General features: G+C 39.5%; 1 protein-coding gene across 38 annotated transcripts in view; it reads right to left on the bottom strand.

Moving 5' to 3' along the window:
• Nucleotides 1–16,132, bottom strand: part of TRDN (triadin) — a 312,608-nt gene that overhangs the window by 120,250 nt on the left and 176,226 nt on the right. For 36 of the 38 annotated variants that reach the window (XM_075126696.1, XM_075126709.1, XM_075126699.1 and 33 more), the window contains 3 exons: nt 10,345–10,389; nt 6,986–7,021; nt 2,363–2,416 (listed from right to left, as the gene is read on the bottom strand). In XM_075126696.1, coding sequence (XP_074982797.1) covers nt 2,363–2,416; nt 6,986–7,021; nt 10,345–10,389 — 135 coding nt within the window. The remainder of the gene's footprint in view (nt 1–2,362; nt 2,417–6,985; nt 7,022–10,344; nt 10,390–16,132) is intronic. The other 2 variants (XM_075126685.1, XM_075126708.1) reach the window with 2 other exon arrangements.

Genomic DNA, 16,132 nt, shown 5'->3' on the forward strand with positions numbered 1-16,132 from the left:
TGCATCATTTGGAATGTGAGGGCATTTCATTTAAAATGCCACATAGAGGCTGGTTTGGTTAATGGTAATTGTAGGTTCACTATATGTATTGCATTCTGGTAGTTGTTCTGAATTGAGAAGACTGTCAAGCAATAGTAAAAACTCCATTCTTGCAAATCTGTCTGATCCAGCTGAATCTCTCTTTATGTTTGAGAACTTAAATGCAGCAACAACACTTGCATGTATATAAATCTCCCCACTATATTTTCCACTGAATGCATCCGATGAAGTGAGCTGTAGCTCATGAAAGCTTATGCTCAAATAAATTTGTTAGTCTCTAAGGTGCCACAAGTCCTCCTTTTCTTTTATTCAGAACATACTCTCCAGGAGCCTTAAAGATCTGTTTTGCAGATGGTTTCCTGTCCTTCGGGGTGAATTTCCATTGAAAAAAACGAATTCTAGTAAGATTCCTTTCTGCAGTGCAGAAGAAATATTAATGCTCCAGGCCTATGTAATACACCAGAGACAGATTGCAGGAACTGGGATTTTACTGCTGCTTTAGAACCAGTTTCCTTAAGTACTGCTGTTTCTCCTTTCACAGCAACAACAATTGCACGTACCCATCAAACTAGTTTTCATTTCCTGTTTGAAGCCAAATGCCAGACAAAATTCTGATAGCTAAAGAGAGTTTGTACAAGGAACACCAGGAAAAATTTGGAATATTAGCTTTGAAAATCAAATACTGTATATTTACTGAGCTTGGTCACCTAGAAGTGCCATCAATTTCCTGTTGAGGAACTCTATTAGGCTTCAAAATTACCTCAACATTTTTTTGCTTTTTCTGTTTAAAAATACAAGATTCAAGCTGTAAAAATAATCAACTTTTAATTATGCGAATTAATATTCAGAGAGTGGATTTTCTTTGTGGGGTGGGGATAAGGAAAAATATAGGAGAAACAACACAAACCAAAAAGAGCAATACAGAGATATAGGAATATACCAGAACTGACCAGATGGTTTTATTTCTCAATAACAGGTTTCAGAGGAACAGCCGTGTTAGTCTGTATTTGCAAAAAGAAAAGGAGTACTTGTGGCACCTTAGAGACTAACCAATTTATTTGAGCATGAGCTTTCGTGAGCTACAGCTCACTTCAGCTCACGAAAGCTCATGCTCAAATAAATTGGTTAGTCTCTAAGGTGCCACAAGTACTCCTTTTCTTATTTCTCAATAGTAAGCCGTACCAGTTTTCCCTCTTATCAAATATTTACCTTAAATTTCACAAACATTCCTGTTACTAAGCTCATTCATTAGAAATTTTTTGAAAAGTGAACACAAATTGGGTGAGATAATTAAAGTGAGGTAGTTAAAATTCAAATGAATATTTTGGTTTTTATACTTTGGTTTACCTAAAGTTTTCACTTGAAAATCCCCATTTCGTTGTTGTTGTAACATAACTCAAAAGAGTGAACACTGAAAAAATACCTGGTTGGGCGGTAGTTTTATTAGGTTTTAATAATTTAAACTGAAACCCAAAACTCTAGGTGCAGTATTTAGAAATGGGCATGAAATAAAACCTACTCAATCAAAATGTGTGGGTTTTTAACATCCAGCCTGGATTCAGATATGAATTTTGTCGAAAAAAGCTGGGTGTCTAACTTTGGGTTCCTAAAGTCATATTTAGGCACCTAAATAAATGGATTGGTTTTCAAAAAGTTCTGAGCACCCAGCAGCTCCTGTTGCTGTCTGTGGCAACTGTTGGTGATGAGCAGTTTTTAAAAATTAGACTACTCTTTTAGGTGCTTAAACATGGATTTAGGAGCCCAACTTTTAGAGACTATGGTTCAAAGTAGGTTTTCAGGTAGCTTTTATTTTATGATGAAGTGCTCTAAAACCCTGAATTCACAAATCTCTGGTCTTTGGCTTTTCACATCCTATATTCTGATCCAAATCTACTTTCTAGGCTTCCGCCCATTTCTCTAATACTGCTAAAAATACATCCTTGCAATTTTGTAGGTGCCATGAGAGATTCAAGATATTCTTGCAACTTTCAGAGCACTGCTGAAGTAAGTATCAGAGGCCATTAGATCTTAGTGTCTTAGGGATCTGCCCTATGCCCTGTTCTCTTTAGAGAATTGCTGTAGCTCATGAAAGCTTATGCTCAAATAAATTTCTTATTCTCTAAGGTGCCACAAGTACTCCTGTTCTTTTTGCGGATACAGACTAACACGGCTGCTATTCTGAAACACATACATAGTGTCACAGCAACTACATCAGTGGCCTTTTGTATAATCCAGTAGATGGTGCTATGATGCAATAAACAAGCTTTACAAATATGTGAAATACACTGAAAATAGAGAGAGAAGGTTATTCTTTATCCTTTACCTGGTGCTGCTACTTTTATAGTGACTGGCTTGGCTGTGGGAGCTTTTGCTGGCTCTTAAAGAGAACAAATTAAATAAATTACTGTAAAGTGTTATAGCATGAAAATACAGAAGTATAAAGGAAGTCTGCAAATGAAAAATATAGCCCTTGGCATATTTCTTAGTGAAGAATGAAGAAAAGAGATCATCAGAACAATAGACGTGCCCAGACACACTCCACTAATTCACAGGCATGAAAACAATCAGCAAAACTGTTTTTTTTTCGAGTAGCCTGTCAAATATTATCATGAGCCAGTGGCTTCCTTCTCCCCCCGCTGAAGAGTGATCCTGGAGCCACTGCTTGGTTGCTACTGCATTAGACCCTGCAGCTGCTGAGTCTCTCTACACAGAGGAGCAAGGCCAGTCAATCCATGTAACTGTAGCTCCGCTGGTCTTGTTCCTCTCATAGCATATGGACAAACTCTCTCTGGGTTGGGGCAAAGGAACCCCCCATGGAGCATACTTCAAAGTTGTGAAAAGAAAGGGTACCTCTAGAAGCGCTCCAATAATCTTGTCCAAACACTGCACAAAAGAACCAGACTGAGTCCACTGGGTTCATCCACTGTGTACTAGAGTTTAATTAATCCTTTGCATCCTTAGCAACTGCTAGAACAGATTGTGCTTAAACCAAGATAATTTAACAAATAGTCATAAGCCAAAGCGTACTGGTTTTCCTAATGGAATTTGGTTTGTCAACTAAAACAATATATATATATTCTCTGATTTACAGTTCACATTTTCATATTGCAAAAGGAAATAATTAATCATTTTAATCATAATCTGAATTACAGAATGCCAACAAAATGTTAGTTAATCCTTCACATCTGTCACAATGTTATTAAAAAGAAAAAAAAAACTATGGCTAAATCAGAAATTCAATTTCCAGTTCTTCCTCTCTAGTATATTGAGAAGTTCATGAAAGATGCATCAGAATGCCTTGTAAAACATAATGAAAACAAAATATAAAGTTTAATGCATGTGGGATTGGTTTGTTTGTATCCATTTAAAACTATGCAGTAAATTAGTTCTAGAGCACTATAATTACTCCTGGGGGATCATCCCTCCTTTATTAAGATCTATAGGAGGAGACCTTGTTTGAGGGTTTTCTTAGCATTTCTATCCAGGTCCCCACTCCTGCAAAAGAAGAGGAGGTTCAATCCACAAATTCTACAGATCTCAGGGATTCACTAGAATTATAGGTCCTCCCCATGGGCTCTGATGATGTCTTTGCTCTCCCTCCAATTCTCAGGCAATGCAGCTCCACTGGAGCCAGGCTGCCAAGATATCCCATAAAGGCAGCTGCCTCTGGAACTACTCTTTAAGGGGATTCGCAAGTCAGAGGGACTATGTGCTGTGGCAAGGCACCTCCTCCATCTCACCAGGCTCAGCGCTTCCCCCCTGGCAGTGGGGGCCCCCCATGCCAGATGGTGTTTATTTTCCCACTTGAGGTTTACTTAGGGTGACCAGACAGCAAGTGTGAAAATCGGGACGGGGGTGGCGGGTAATAGAAGCTTATATAAGAAAAAGACCCAAAAATCGGGACTGTCCCTATAAAATCAGGACATCTGGTCATCCTAGGTTTATTTCCCAATATTTTCCAGGAAGGACTTGGGGCCAGCCCAGGAGCACTCCTCTGCCAAACAAAAAGAAACAAATTCACAACATAAAACAAAGGGAGATACTTTTTCCTACCCCCTCCATGGGGGCATATGCAGTGGTGCTGGGGACACGGCAGCATCCTATGGCTTGAAGTGGTTTCCATCATATATAGGGTTTACAGTTTTGTTCGGTGGCTCTCAGCACCTCCACTATACACATTGTTCCAATGTCACTAGGCAGGTGGCCTGGTTATTATGCCAGTCCTCTCCCTAAACAGGCAGTCAGTTACGTAGCTTCCCCTGTAGGGAGGAGGGTGGCCTTCCACCCTGGAGAAGCCTTTCTCCGTGCTGTCACTAGCCCTGCAGTAACTTGTCTCTCCTCCTCTCTCACTGGAGGTGGGGTTTTTAAAGGTGTCAGGCAACCCTTAATTGGACTCAGGTGTCCCTAGTTGACCTGAGGTAACCTCTTTTCAGCTTATAGGGAAAAGGACCTTTACTGTTCTAGAGCTAATATACCTCCCTTCCACCACTGTCTTACGTCTGTCCAGCCTGACTTTGTTATAGTGAAAAAAGTAATACAGCAAATAGGCACATGAGTAGTTTTACTCCTGTGAGTCATCTCATTGATTCAATAGGATAACTCGTATGAATAACGTTACCCACATGCCTTGCTATTTGTAGGACTGGACTCTTGGTTTGTATTATCTGATTAGTTTTCATGCCAGGCTTGGGCGGGATCATGATGAACGGGCCTCCTCAAAGCATGGATCTTGATTCCCAAGGGAGATACCTCCATAAGGTGCTGGGAAGATGGGAGACACTTGCTGCAGAATGGTTGAAATCCCTTCGACACAGCCCAGAAAAGATCAGGCATGGATCTGAAAGACTGGTTGGGCATTCCCGAAACCGTGAGTATCCGTGAAATTTTTACTCATAGGTAGCATTTGAGACAAGCATGATCCTTCAGAGATTAACATATTCTATAATCTTTAAAAATATACCACACATTCAAGATGTAAGCAGTGTCAGGATGAGCTCCACCCTGACATCTGGTGGTGAGGTGTGGCAAGTTGTGGAAAAGAACTTTAGGGGCCGATCTCATTTGCATAGGCACACCCACCCCGCCTAGAATGAGGCTATAGCTGCCCAAATGGTCAGTTTGGCTGCTGTGGGATCCCTAGTGTCTCTGTTATTGGGGCAAGAAGAATAAATTGTTATTACCCTGATTATGGGAACTGTGCTTGGAACTGTACTTGGCCTTTTGTTATGATGGAGGGACTCACCATCAACTAAGTAGCACTCGCTAGGCAAGGGTCATGGGTTCCAAAACTCTGTGAATTGAGAGAGGTTGGGGACAAGTATTAATACTTGGTGGCATGGGCCCCTTACATGCTAATTGCACTTCCTCCTCTCTCCACTGTGGAATATCAGAGTTAATTTTGATTTTATTAGGAGTCTAGTTACAGGCTGCTGAGCTCACTTTGGGCTAATGGTGCACCAGCACTGAGGCTCCCCTACTACAAGCTGAATTCACCAAAGAGCTGAACTGACTAAGAGCTGAAATCACTGAGTGTTGTGTTAAGTAGTGGGGGAGCCTGAAGATATATTGTGGAGCAGTTTGCGGGACAGCTGGAGTGCCTTGTGGACAGGCTGGTGCAGCAGTTCATAGGATGGCGGGAGCTGCTTGTGGGACGCAGAGCAGTTCGTGGACCGGCTGGTGGAGAAGTTCGTGGGACGGCGAGAGCTGCTTGTGGGCCACGGAGCGGAGCTGAACAAAGCAGTTAGTGGGGTGGCTGGTGGAGCGGAGCGGAGCGAAGGCCTATGGAGCTGTGGGGTGGTCAGCTTCAGATCATGTAAGGTGCCCCTTACCCCCGCCCCCATCTCCACCCAGGTTGGGAGGTAAAGCTCTGCAGATAAACTTTCGAACTCTGGGGCTGCCTTGACCAGGGACAGAGACTTTTGGGTCATTGGACTTTTGGAACTTTGGGTGATTTGGGGTTGCTGGACTCAAGAACCAAAGGGAAAGGGGCATGCCCCAATTTGCTTGAGGTGGGTTTTTTTGCTCATGGGTTGTGTTATGAATCCTGTTGGTGGTGTTTCCCCAACATAATGCCACATTGTTTCTCTCTGTTATTAAAAGGCTTTTTGCTACACTCAGACTATGTGCTTGCGAGAGGGGAAGTATTGCCTCTTGGAGGTGCCCAGTGGGGGTGGTATATATTTGTCCCAGGTCATTGGGTGGGGGCTCGAGCCGGTTTGCATTGTGTTATTGGAATGGATCCCCTAGATATTGAACCCGGCCCTTGTTGCTGCCAACTCTGACGGGCAGAAGGGTTACAAACACAAAGAATCTGATCACTTGAAGACTGACCTCTATAATGATGTATGATAAGTGTGTTAACTATGGGGGAGCACTACTTGTTACAAGCCTATAGAAACAAAGGTTCCTGGGCTACCCTGTTGACTATGCTGTTTTCTTGAAACATTGTTTTGAGATCATTGCGCACTCAGAACTCCTTCCGTGGGACTGTTAGGTACACAAGGAATGCAAGGTTATGATCTATGGGGTTGTGAATAGGCACCATTTATTTGGCAATTTGAGAGTACTTGGGCATTTCTCTGGAAACCTGTCAGCGCATAAGCCTGCTACCAAGCTCACAGCCACTGAGAACACAGTGCAACTGAGATTATTTTTGACATTTCCTTCCCTGTTAAAACCTCGGCTACTGTAGACATGTGATTAAAAAAATGAGGGAGGCAAAACTGTCAGCGGCAAGGAAGAGCATGGAATTAGAAACAGTGTGTGAATGGATTTAGAAAGGAGGAAGCAGCTGAAGGCTAAACATGTCATTTTTCAATGGTAAATGGTGAAGCTACTTTCTTCTTTGCATCTTCAACAATTTTAATAACCATTATTTGGGAACACTGCAACATGTTTAAAACAGTTGATATGGAAAAAAATATCAAATCATGTAAGAGAATCTTACTTTTAGGTTCTTTGGACACGACAGGTTCTTTCTCACCTGTAAAGTATTTTTTTAAATTATAGTATATGCACACAAACACAGACAGACAGACAATTACAATAGAAGTGGCTGCCGTGGGGTTGAGTTGTTTGGATGTGCATTGGGATGAGTTACTTAGGGTCCTTTTCACAAGAAAGTTGCACTGATTTAACATCAGATATAAATTTAAACTAAACCAGTGCAAAAAGTGGTGTGAACACAGTTTTTTTGGTTTAATTTAAGAGCACGAATCTATTTAAGAGTAGGTAAAACCTGTTACTGATTGACTTAAACAAAATCAAAATAAGCCTGACCACACAGTTTTTTGCACTCGTTTATCTAAACCTTAAGCTTGTCATACCTTTAGTTAAACTGGTGCAACTCTGCACACAGATAAGATTTTATTCATGATGAGTGAGTAAAGGGGATGTCTTGTGGGTTGATCTGTATGGTGTGTGAGAGAGCTGGACAGAGAGGTATTTGGTGAAAGGTGGCCTATTGGTTATAATGAACTGAACTACCTGCTTTGAGGATTTTTATTTGGGCACCCAGCTATGGCAGTTACGTCCCATTGACCACCTGATTGGTAACACTTAAATACCCTCTCTGCTATTTTAATTAACCTGTGACATATGAAACATGAAGAAACTGCTGGAGTGACAGTAGGAAAATAGAAAGAACTAGTGTTTAGATTGTTAACATAAATAAATTATATATTAATTGCTTCCTTAAACACTAACACTAGAAATATTATTCCAGCATGAAAGCCATCAAAATAGAGTAGACTTGAAGCTGCAAAACAGGACTAGACCATTACTAACAACAATACAGAGTTGCTTGAGTTTAAATTGATGTCTCAATTGTCATCAGAAGGTTGATATGAGATAAGCTAACATCAGTGACTGCCAAGCATTCTAATAAAAAGTCTCAAAAATTCCAAGAGAAACACATTTATATTTGGGTGATATGCTGCTCTGAACCAAAATGTTTCTGGGTTAATCCTCTGCTTCCACTAACTTTCTGGGAAAGCGTGCTTTGCAGGCGTTACTTCAAAGCATGATAATTACCACATTTAGATGAAATTAATCATGAAGCAGCTTACAGCCATGTTATCTAGCTAAGGGGTCTACTGAAGCCTTTAAGAAGTGCCTAGTCGTTGCCAGATATGGAAATTTTAAAAGGTGTATATTGCAGCGATATGAATCATTTATCATCATAATCTGCCATTGCTATAGGTTATAAAAAAAATAAACAAACTGGAAGCATCATTTACAACAACAGACACAATCTAAATAAAGCCCCCAAGCTCTCACTTTCATTTTTTCTCCATATAAGGCATCATTTACTAGGTCAACATTCCTTAATATATTTTAGAGCAGCAAGTTACAGTTAAAGGCATCAATGTGTTTTTCCACTCATCTTAAGTATGTAAGAAATAGTAAAATTTAAGCAAATATCTAAATTGTTTTTCCATTCAGAAATTGTTACAATTTGTTCTTATGTTTCAGAGCAGAAAAATTCATGATGGCTGATTTTAACAACATATAGCAATACAGAAGCAATACTGAAGCCAAGATTTTCAAACCAGGTAGCTTGAAGTTACACTCCTAAATCCATATTCAGGCACTTGGGTTGGAATTTTGAAAGTTAACGTGAGTTGGAGGCAAAATTCTCAAAAGGGATTTAGGCTCCTAAGTCACATAGCTGCTTTTGAAAATTTTACCCTAGGTACCTAACTCCTATAGGCCACACTGAAAATCTCAGTCCTAACTAAGTGGCCTAATTTTGCAAAGTGCTAAACATCCTATAGTTCTCACAGAAGTTTCTGAAAGTGCTCAGCAGTTTTGAAAATCAGGTCACTTATTCAGGTGCCTAAATATGCATTTTGTGGCCTCGATTTAGGAATCCAATTTTTGGAAAGCTTGTCCCAACTGTTTCTTAAGCAAGTATAATTCTCCTATATGACTGCAAATGTCAGGATGAATGGATTCTGAAACTCTTAAGGAGAATGGAAAACAGGAGAATGGAAAGGAGACCAATAAATCAGGTCAAATCCTGGTGCAATTGAAGTAAGTGAGAGTTTTGTCACTCTCTTTAATGTGTCCAGGAGTTAGCTTTTAGAGTATTGTAATACTCGCTTATTGAAATCAAAACATTTATTGGGACACAGCAAGTAATAACTCCAGCACACAGGAGCAGGACTTAAGTTCCTCCCAACCCTTCCATCCCTGTATCCAGGCAACCCGTAATATCAAAACAGGACAACAATGTAACACTAAAATAAAGATACAGAACAACCTATTGATAGAGATGTGGTCAGCCTTGATCATGACAGTATTTTGTTGCAGGGGGAAAATAGCCTTTCATTATTTCTGGCCCTCACAAACATAATTGCCATTTTTTCCTAATAGGCTTTTTTTACTGATCTTCCCTGGCTGACTGATTCTCTCTTTCAGGTGTTCATAGAAAAAAAATTAGCTTATACTTCTCCCCATCAGTATTAGGTGATGTATAGGTGTTCGTCTATATTCCTCGCCTTTATTGGATCTCTTTGCCTATCAGCCCAGGAAGAGCTGTCTGGAGAACTTTCACATTTGGTCCCTTTAAATCTTTCCTTATGAATGTGTGTTCCTTACATCAGAAGATGGTTGAGTATGCTTCCTGGAAGCTATATAATAGCATCAGGAACCATGGCCATCAGGCTGGCACAGAGTGGGAATACTGTTCCAGATGCCTATTGGACATTCCTTGACCAGCAGATAGATTTAGCAATAAGCAAACTGTCTTTGATGTTAGCTGTAGAGACTTATTGATCTCCAGCAATAATGAAAATAGTTTTTGTTTCTTTTAAAAATGATTATTTTCAAAAAGATGGTCCACTGATACTTTACATTAAGCAATAAAGTGGAAATCTTGATAGAATTTTGTGCAGCAGTTAAAATATAGAGCAAGATTTTCAAAAGTGATTGGTGCTTTTTCCTTTTTTTTTTTTTTTGGTGCCCAACTTGAGATACTTTAAAAGGGCCTTTTATCAGAAAGTGCTGAGGACACCTTTGGTAATCCAACCCCTTCTGTTCTGACACTGGAACCTGCCGAACACTAAAGCACCCAAAATCCCAAGTTACTTCTAACAATCTTGGCCATAGCCTTTCCTATAAAGACCCCTTAAAAATTTTACAATCAATAAACCACAGCTAACAGAATCACTTGTCAGTTTTGGAGGCTTGTGAAATATCTCCACTGTAAGTTTACAGGAGTTATTAGTGAATATTTAAAGGCAGACATATTCCAGTATAGGTTATCAATATACCAGCATGTTGTAGAGTAAGGAGACAACTTACCTTCTTTCTTTAAATGTGGAAATGAAGGCTTTTCTTTTACTGGCTCTTGAAAAGAATTAAAGTACAGTTAAACACATTTTTATTTTTTAAAAAACCCAAATATTTTAACAAACATGATCTGGTTTTATTCTTATCTGTACTGGCTAAAAGGATCAATTTTGAATTCAAACTAGAAATAAGCATCTGGCAGCTAGCATAGGTGTATCTCAGTGAAACAGCTAAGCAGTGCTTTATTCTTTTACCCCTTTCTAGTACGGGTAGCTCGAGCTTTTCCTCAGGCCTCGATCAACATTCTTTTGAAGTAAACTAGAAGTACACAGTAGCTGCAAATAACAGCTAAACTACACACAGGGTGATAAAAAAACCTTAAGCTTATATAATGCCTTTCATGCAACTGTATCCCTAGGAGGTTTATAATAAACCATTATACAAGAATGTCCCAATATTCTCTTTCAGAGCATGGTAAGTTTGAGTTTAAGTTAATTGACTAAATATTTCAAACCTTGGTCTGGAATGATTCTACTTTCAGGGTTCGTGATAACTTTACACAGCTTCTCCATAGATTTTTAGCATAATGTATATTTTAGAATAACTTATAGGTCAACTTCAGATATGCTGAACAATCTAAATTTATACACAGGCAGCAATTCAGGTAAATACATAGGTTTCAAATTGTTGACTATCTTCTCTTAGGAGGATGCTCTATGCAGTTTGTATCTATAAGTCTCCTGTTAATTTCAGTGGGAGCTAGGCAAGTATATCAAGGAGTAAAAAGATCCCCAAAGCAAAGCAGCTTTCAACTCAGCTCAGTGGAAATGTAATATACTCTGGTTCTAATGCTAATGCTGCACTGACATGTCAAGTCCACCTGGAGTCAATTCTATTTTGGGAGGCATCATTTTATAAACTGAAGCTAATGCACCCTTTTCTTGGGGAGGCCATAAAACAAAACATTACTACAATCTAACCTAGAGGTTACAAACATAGGCTATAGTCTCAGCATCTGTGGATAACCATATTGTCTGAATCCTGCCTCTATATGGTAGATGATATGCTAACCACATATCACGTCAATCCAATGACAGAGTTTAAGGACGCCAAAGTATAGGACATATATTGTGGTCCGCTAATTAGGCTGGACTTAAACCAGCAGGACCCACTATAATCTTTAGATGCTTCAACAGGATCCTTGATTCACAAATTTAAGATAAAAAGATACCAAAGTAGATGCTTCCCATTGTAAACCCAGATGAACACTAATCATATACCTTACTCTCCCTTAGCTGGTGGCCAGATGCTAGCATGGACTTAACCAGGTCCTATGGCTGTACTATGCTGTGTATGGGTCTTGTACAGAAACACAGCAGAATCAAAGGTCTCATACAACGTGCAGAAGCTCTATCAGGTAAGCCAAAAAAGAACCCTTCCTTCTGTCCAAGCCACGCAGAGATTTGCAAACCTTGCCTCGGATGGAAGTTGCAGTTTGCATATCTTATAATTTCTTCTTACTTTTGCTCCTTATTAAAAAGCTAATTGGAAGCTAGAGTGAGAGAAAAGATGAACAGAAATGTCAGATATCAGAAAGCTGCATACTGAAAGTGGTCATTAGACGTTTTTTCAGTATTTTACATTCAGAATGGTTCTTGATCAGCAGAAGAGGAACTACTGACCATGCTATTATTGGCCAAAATGTAACTGAGAACAGCATTTGGCTGCTTGACTTGGGTCTTGCACATTTGACACAACAACAGGACTTTTAAGCCAATGTGTCTTATATGGATGACAATTAAAGTCCCATTTGCTGCCCGTAGCAAGGGTTCAAAAGAGTGGAAATAGGGGAGGTAGCAGGAGGCATCTGATGTGTGAGAATTTCCATCATCAGAACAAAAAAACACAATTAAAGTCACTGAGAGACCAATCTCCGTGTAGTCTGCTGTCATGCTAGCAGATGTACCAGAATTTAAAAACAATTAGTTGAGTAGGGAGATTTACTAGCTAATATGAATTACTATAGTAGAAGAGTAAGACACCTCAGACAGTTGAGCAATATGCAGTTATGAATGAGTGTATATTTCATTGTGATTAAACAAACATTCCCAGTCTTCTTCCAGCGCACACAATTTTTAAGTAAAACAATTAAGTTTCTGGTATATTTCACAGATTAATCTTGTTAACCTTCCCTCAAATCCTCTGTATAATCATGTGTTAATCATGAGCAGAGATTTGGGGAGGAAGCAGCAAAATATTGTTTTGCTAAGGCCGGAGCTGCCTGTTCACATCTTTCTCATGGAGCCCACTACTGCCACATTCTCAGTGGCTACTAGCAAGGGAAACTGCCTCCTTCCAAGTGCCTCTAGGTGTGCATAAGGAATGTTCCAGATAGTCCTAGTGGTCCCCTCCCCCCACCCCATCAGCCACTCTAACAACACACAAGGAGAAGGCAAGGGCCAAGCTGCTGCTTCACTGAGTTAAGTCCCAAAGACACTGGAACCTGCCTTTCTCCCTCTCAGTGACTGCCTACATAGCCCTAGCCCAGAGTTTAAAGAGCTTCAATTTGGAGGAAGTCTGGACTTCTTCTCCTTCACCTACCAATCCAGGAAAATCCACTCCTTCTCAAAGACCACCATCATTGCTCCCTCCTTCCAACCAATCAACGAGGGGAACCTCCAGCACTTAGGGAGACCTGATTACCGCATAAACCAAAGGGGATCTAAGTGACCAACCACCCCACAGCCTAGAACTCCTGGATAACTTACTTGGACAAGTGCTACTGCTGTGATGAAACTGATAGAGGAGGGCTCTAGAGGGGCTTCAGTGAGCTGAAACCATGAGTTTCAGGAAGTATTAGACTGAGTGGCAGGGGAAAGACTTGCTAGCGAGGGGATGTATGGAGCTGATAGGATTTCTGGGAAAGACAGAGAATAGAATTAATGCACGGGGGGTGGTTTAGGATTGTGTGGTAGTACGTTAACCAGGGAATATCACATGCATCACTGATGAAGGTGGAATTTTTTTGATGAGGCCTTGATAACTTTTTGACAGCACATCACTCATCTAAACATTTCAACTGCAAGTTGTTGGGCAGGGAGCATATCTGTCTGTGTGTTGTCTGAGATGTCTCAATACATCACCAACAATAATAATTCCCTGACTCAAAACAATTGCTTGCAAGTAGTTCCTGTTGATTAAGAATGGCAACATATTCTCTTAGGGCCTGAATTTCAGGTCTATATCAGTGCCCACCATGGGGTCAATCCACTGGGAACAAAGGTGAATGGACTTGATAATCTAATGGGTATGGGCTAGATAATTGTATAGTTTTTTTCTTTCTTTAGCTACTACAATAATTATCAGCTGAACAGCATTCAACAGGAGTTTTAAATACAATAAATAAAGACTTCAATGAATCAGAGGATTTGAGTGGCTGAAATTCTAAGCCATCTTGCACCATATTTTCAGTTACGACTTGTAAATGAACTCTACATTTTAGTGAACAAGCATGAAGCCTGTCTGTCCTGATCGGCACCATGCCAGAGGAGGGTAATAGCCTCAAGCCTGTAGAACACTTCAGACAGAAACAGAGTGAAATGTTTGTGAATGCATCCCATCTACAGTAAATGCTACTTCAAAGAAAGCAGATGACCCCATGAGAATTCAAAAAAGTTCCACCATAGGAGTCAGATGTAAACCAAGTAAGAGAGAGGAATGAGCAGGCAGGTGATTCACCTACATGTATAGGTGAACTTTGGCAATCTCCAGTTGAAAATATACCAGTGACTCATGTTTTCATTTTCTTTAATGCTTAATTCTTTTCCACTTAGGAATTATTAAAATGAAATCAGCTTTTCCCACTAACAGCATGGTCCACAGCCATCTGTGGCCATTAGGGATGTTAACAATAGATTAAGAGTTTCCATATGAGATTATAATCGTACAGGCATCAGAACTACATATATTTACACAGGCTACAGTCAATTGGGGGAAGGAAGAAAAGGTATTTTGTAAGATGTGTGATCAGGGGTTCCTAAACAGTGCTATATGTACTACTGGTGGTACGTGAGCTATATGGTCTAGCCATTCATTTTGCAACAATTTTTTAAGGTGATGGTATGTGAATCAATGAAATTTGGGAGCTACTGGTATAGATAACAACACTACTCCTTAAAATAAACCACCACAGGCCAGATCATCTATGCTATAAATTGTCATGGTTCCATTGACTTCAATAGATATTTACAACAGACCCTATATTTTCAAACATTGGAGGATTTGTGAATTCTCCTAAAACAGGGGCAATCCACATTTCTTTTGAACAGGTTGAGCACAAATACATTCCAAATTGTATATTTGCAATGGGTTCAGCAGTTGTGGTGAAACTTTGGCTGTAAATACTTATGGGGAATGAATAAAGTCTGGTGCAAACTTAAAAATGTCTGAAGCCATTACAGAAAAGGAGCCTGAAATAAAGATTATATTCCAAACTGCCTCATGAAGCTGACAAATTCTTTGAGCATGAAATATCAGACTAGGTTTTGTTTACTCTGTGCTGCAAGTTGTGCATGATGTCCCTTTAAATACTCCATATTACATTTCCCTTACTTCCTTTTGCTGCAGGTTCAGATATATAAAGACTTTTAGGTGAAGTTTTCTAGGATGTACATTTTAGTTGTATTTCTGAATGTACATAGTCAGCATTCTCACTGTGTGTGAAAAGGGAAATCTGAATAATGCAATGTCCATTCACTCATCTTTATCGGTGACATACAGTACTCTAATTACACCCTAAAAAGTGCAGCAAAAATCTATGAGGAAGCAACTTCACACAGAACCTACTGCAATCAAGATAAAAATCAATGCATTTGTAACCATGACTGTGTATGGCTCTTCCTCTCAAGAACATCTGCCCATTCTATTATCCTAATCATTTAACCATATTTCTCTCTGAGTTAAGTATAACAAAGCCACAAAGCTGACTCTGCGTGTTAAAAACCAGAGCAAGAATGCCCATTAGGTATATTTTATTAAAAAGTTAAACAATCATAACTAAGAGGTCTAGATTATGTCCCATTTGTTTCCAACAGCAACTGTGACCTCTATGAACCTCTCTAGGAGAAAGACAGCCAGGAAATTCTGCAGTGTAGCTGGATGCATGATAAACAGGACTAGACTGAGGAAGTGCTCATTATGGACTAATAAAAGATTTAAGACAGTTTTCTGAGGTCAAGGGCCTAGAAAATGAGCCTACTCTACTCATGTAAGTGGACTCTTACCAGCATTTTGTGCAAGGTCTCAAGAAGTAACAGAACATCCTACCAACTCAGACCTATGGGATTTACCAATACTAGGCTCACCTTAGCTTTTTGCCTGCATGAAGAAGGTAAAAAGAGCTATGTTGAGTATGGATTTTTCATATATTGTGTATCTATCAGTGGCTTGAAAAATTACTACAGGTACTGAATGGGTATAGACCAAAAGATACGTGAAGTGATTGTACTGTATGTGCTCATGCTAGTAATTACACTTTAAAATATTAAACCTTTAATAAAAACACAATGTAATTACTTCTGGCATTGCATGGATTTTAATAATGACCATTTCTTTTATGTATTCTTACCTGAAGTTTTTTTTTTTTTTAATATTGATTTAAATGTAGTTGAGTTAAGAATGGCAATTGTAGCAGGTCCTGAAATCTATGGAGATTTTTAGTCTGCCTTAAGAGTGTTTTTAATATACATATATACACACCTATACATACAAACACAGATATACACCTATAGAAACACACACA

This window comes from Caretta caretta, chromosome 3, assembly GCF_965140235.1.
Source record: "Caretta caretta isolate rCarCar2 chromosome 3, rCarCar1.hap1, whole genome shotgun sequence".
Taxonomy (NCBI): domain Eukaryota; kingdom Metazoa; phylum Chordata; order Testudines; family Cheloniidae; genus Caretta; species Caretta caretta.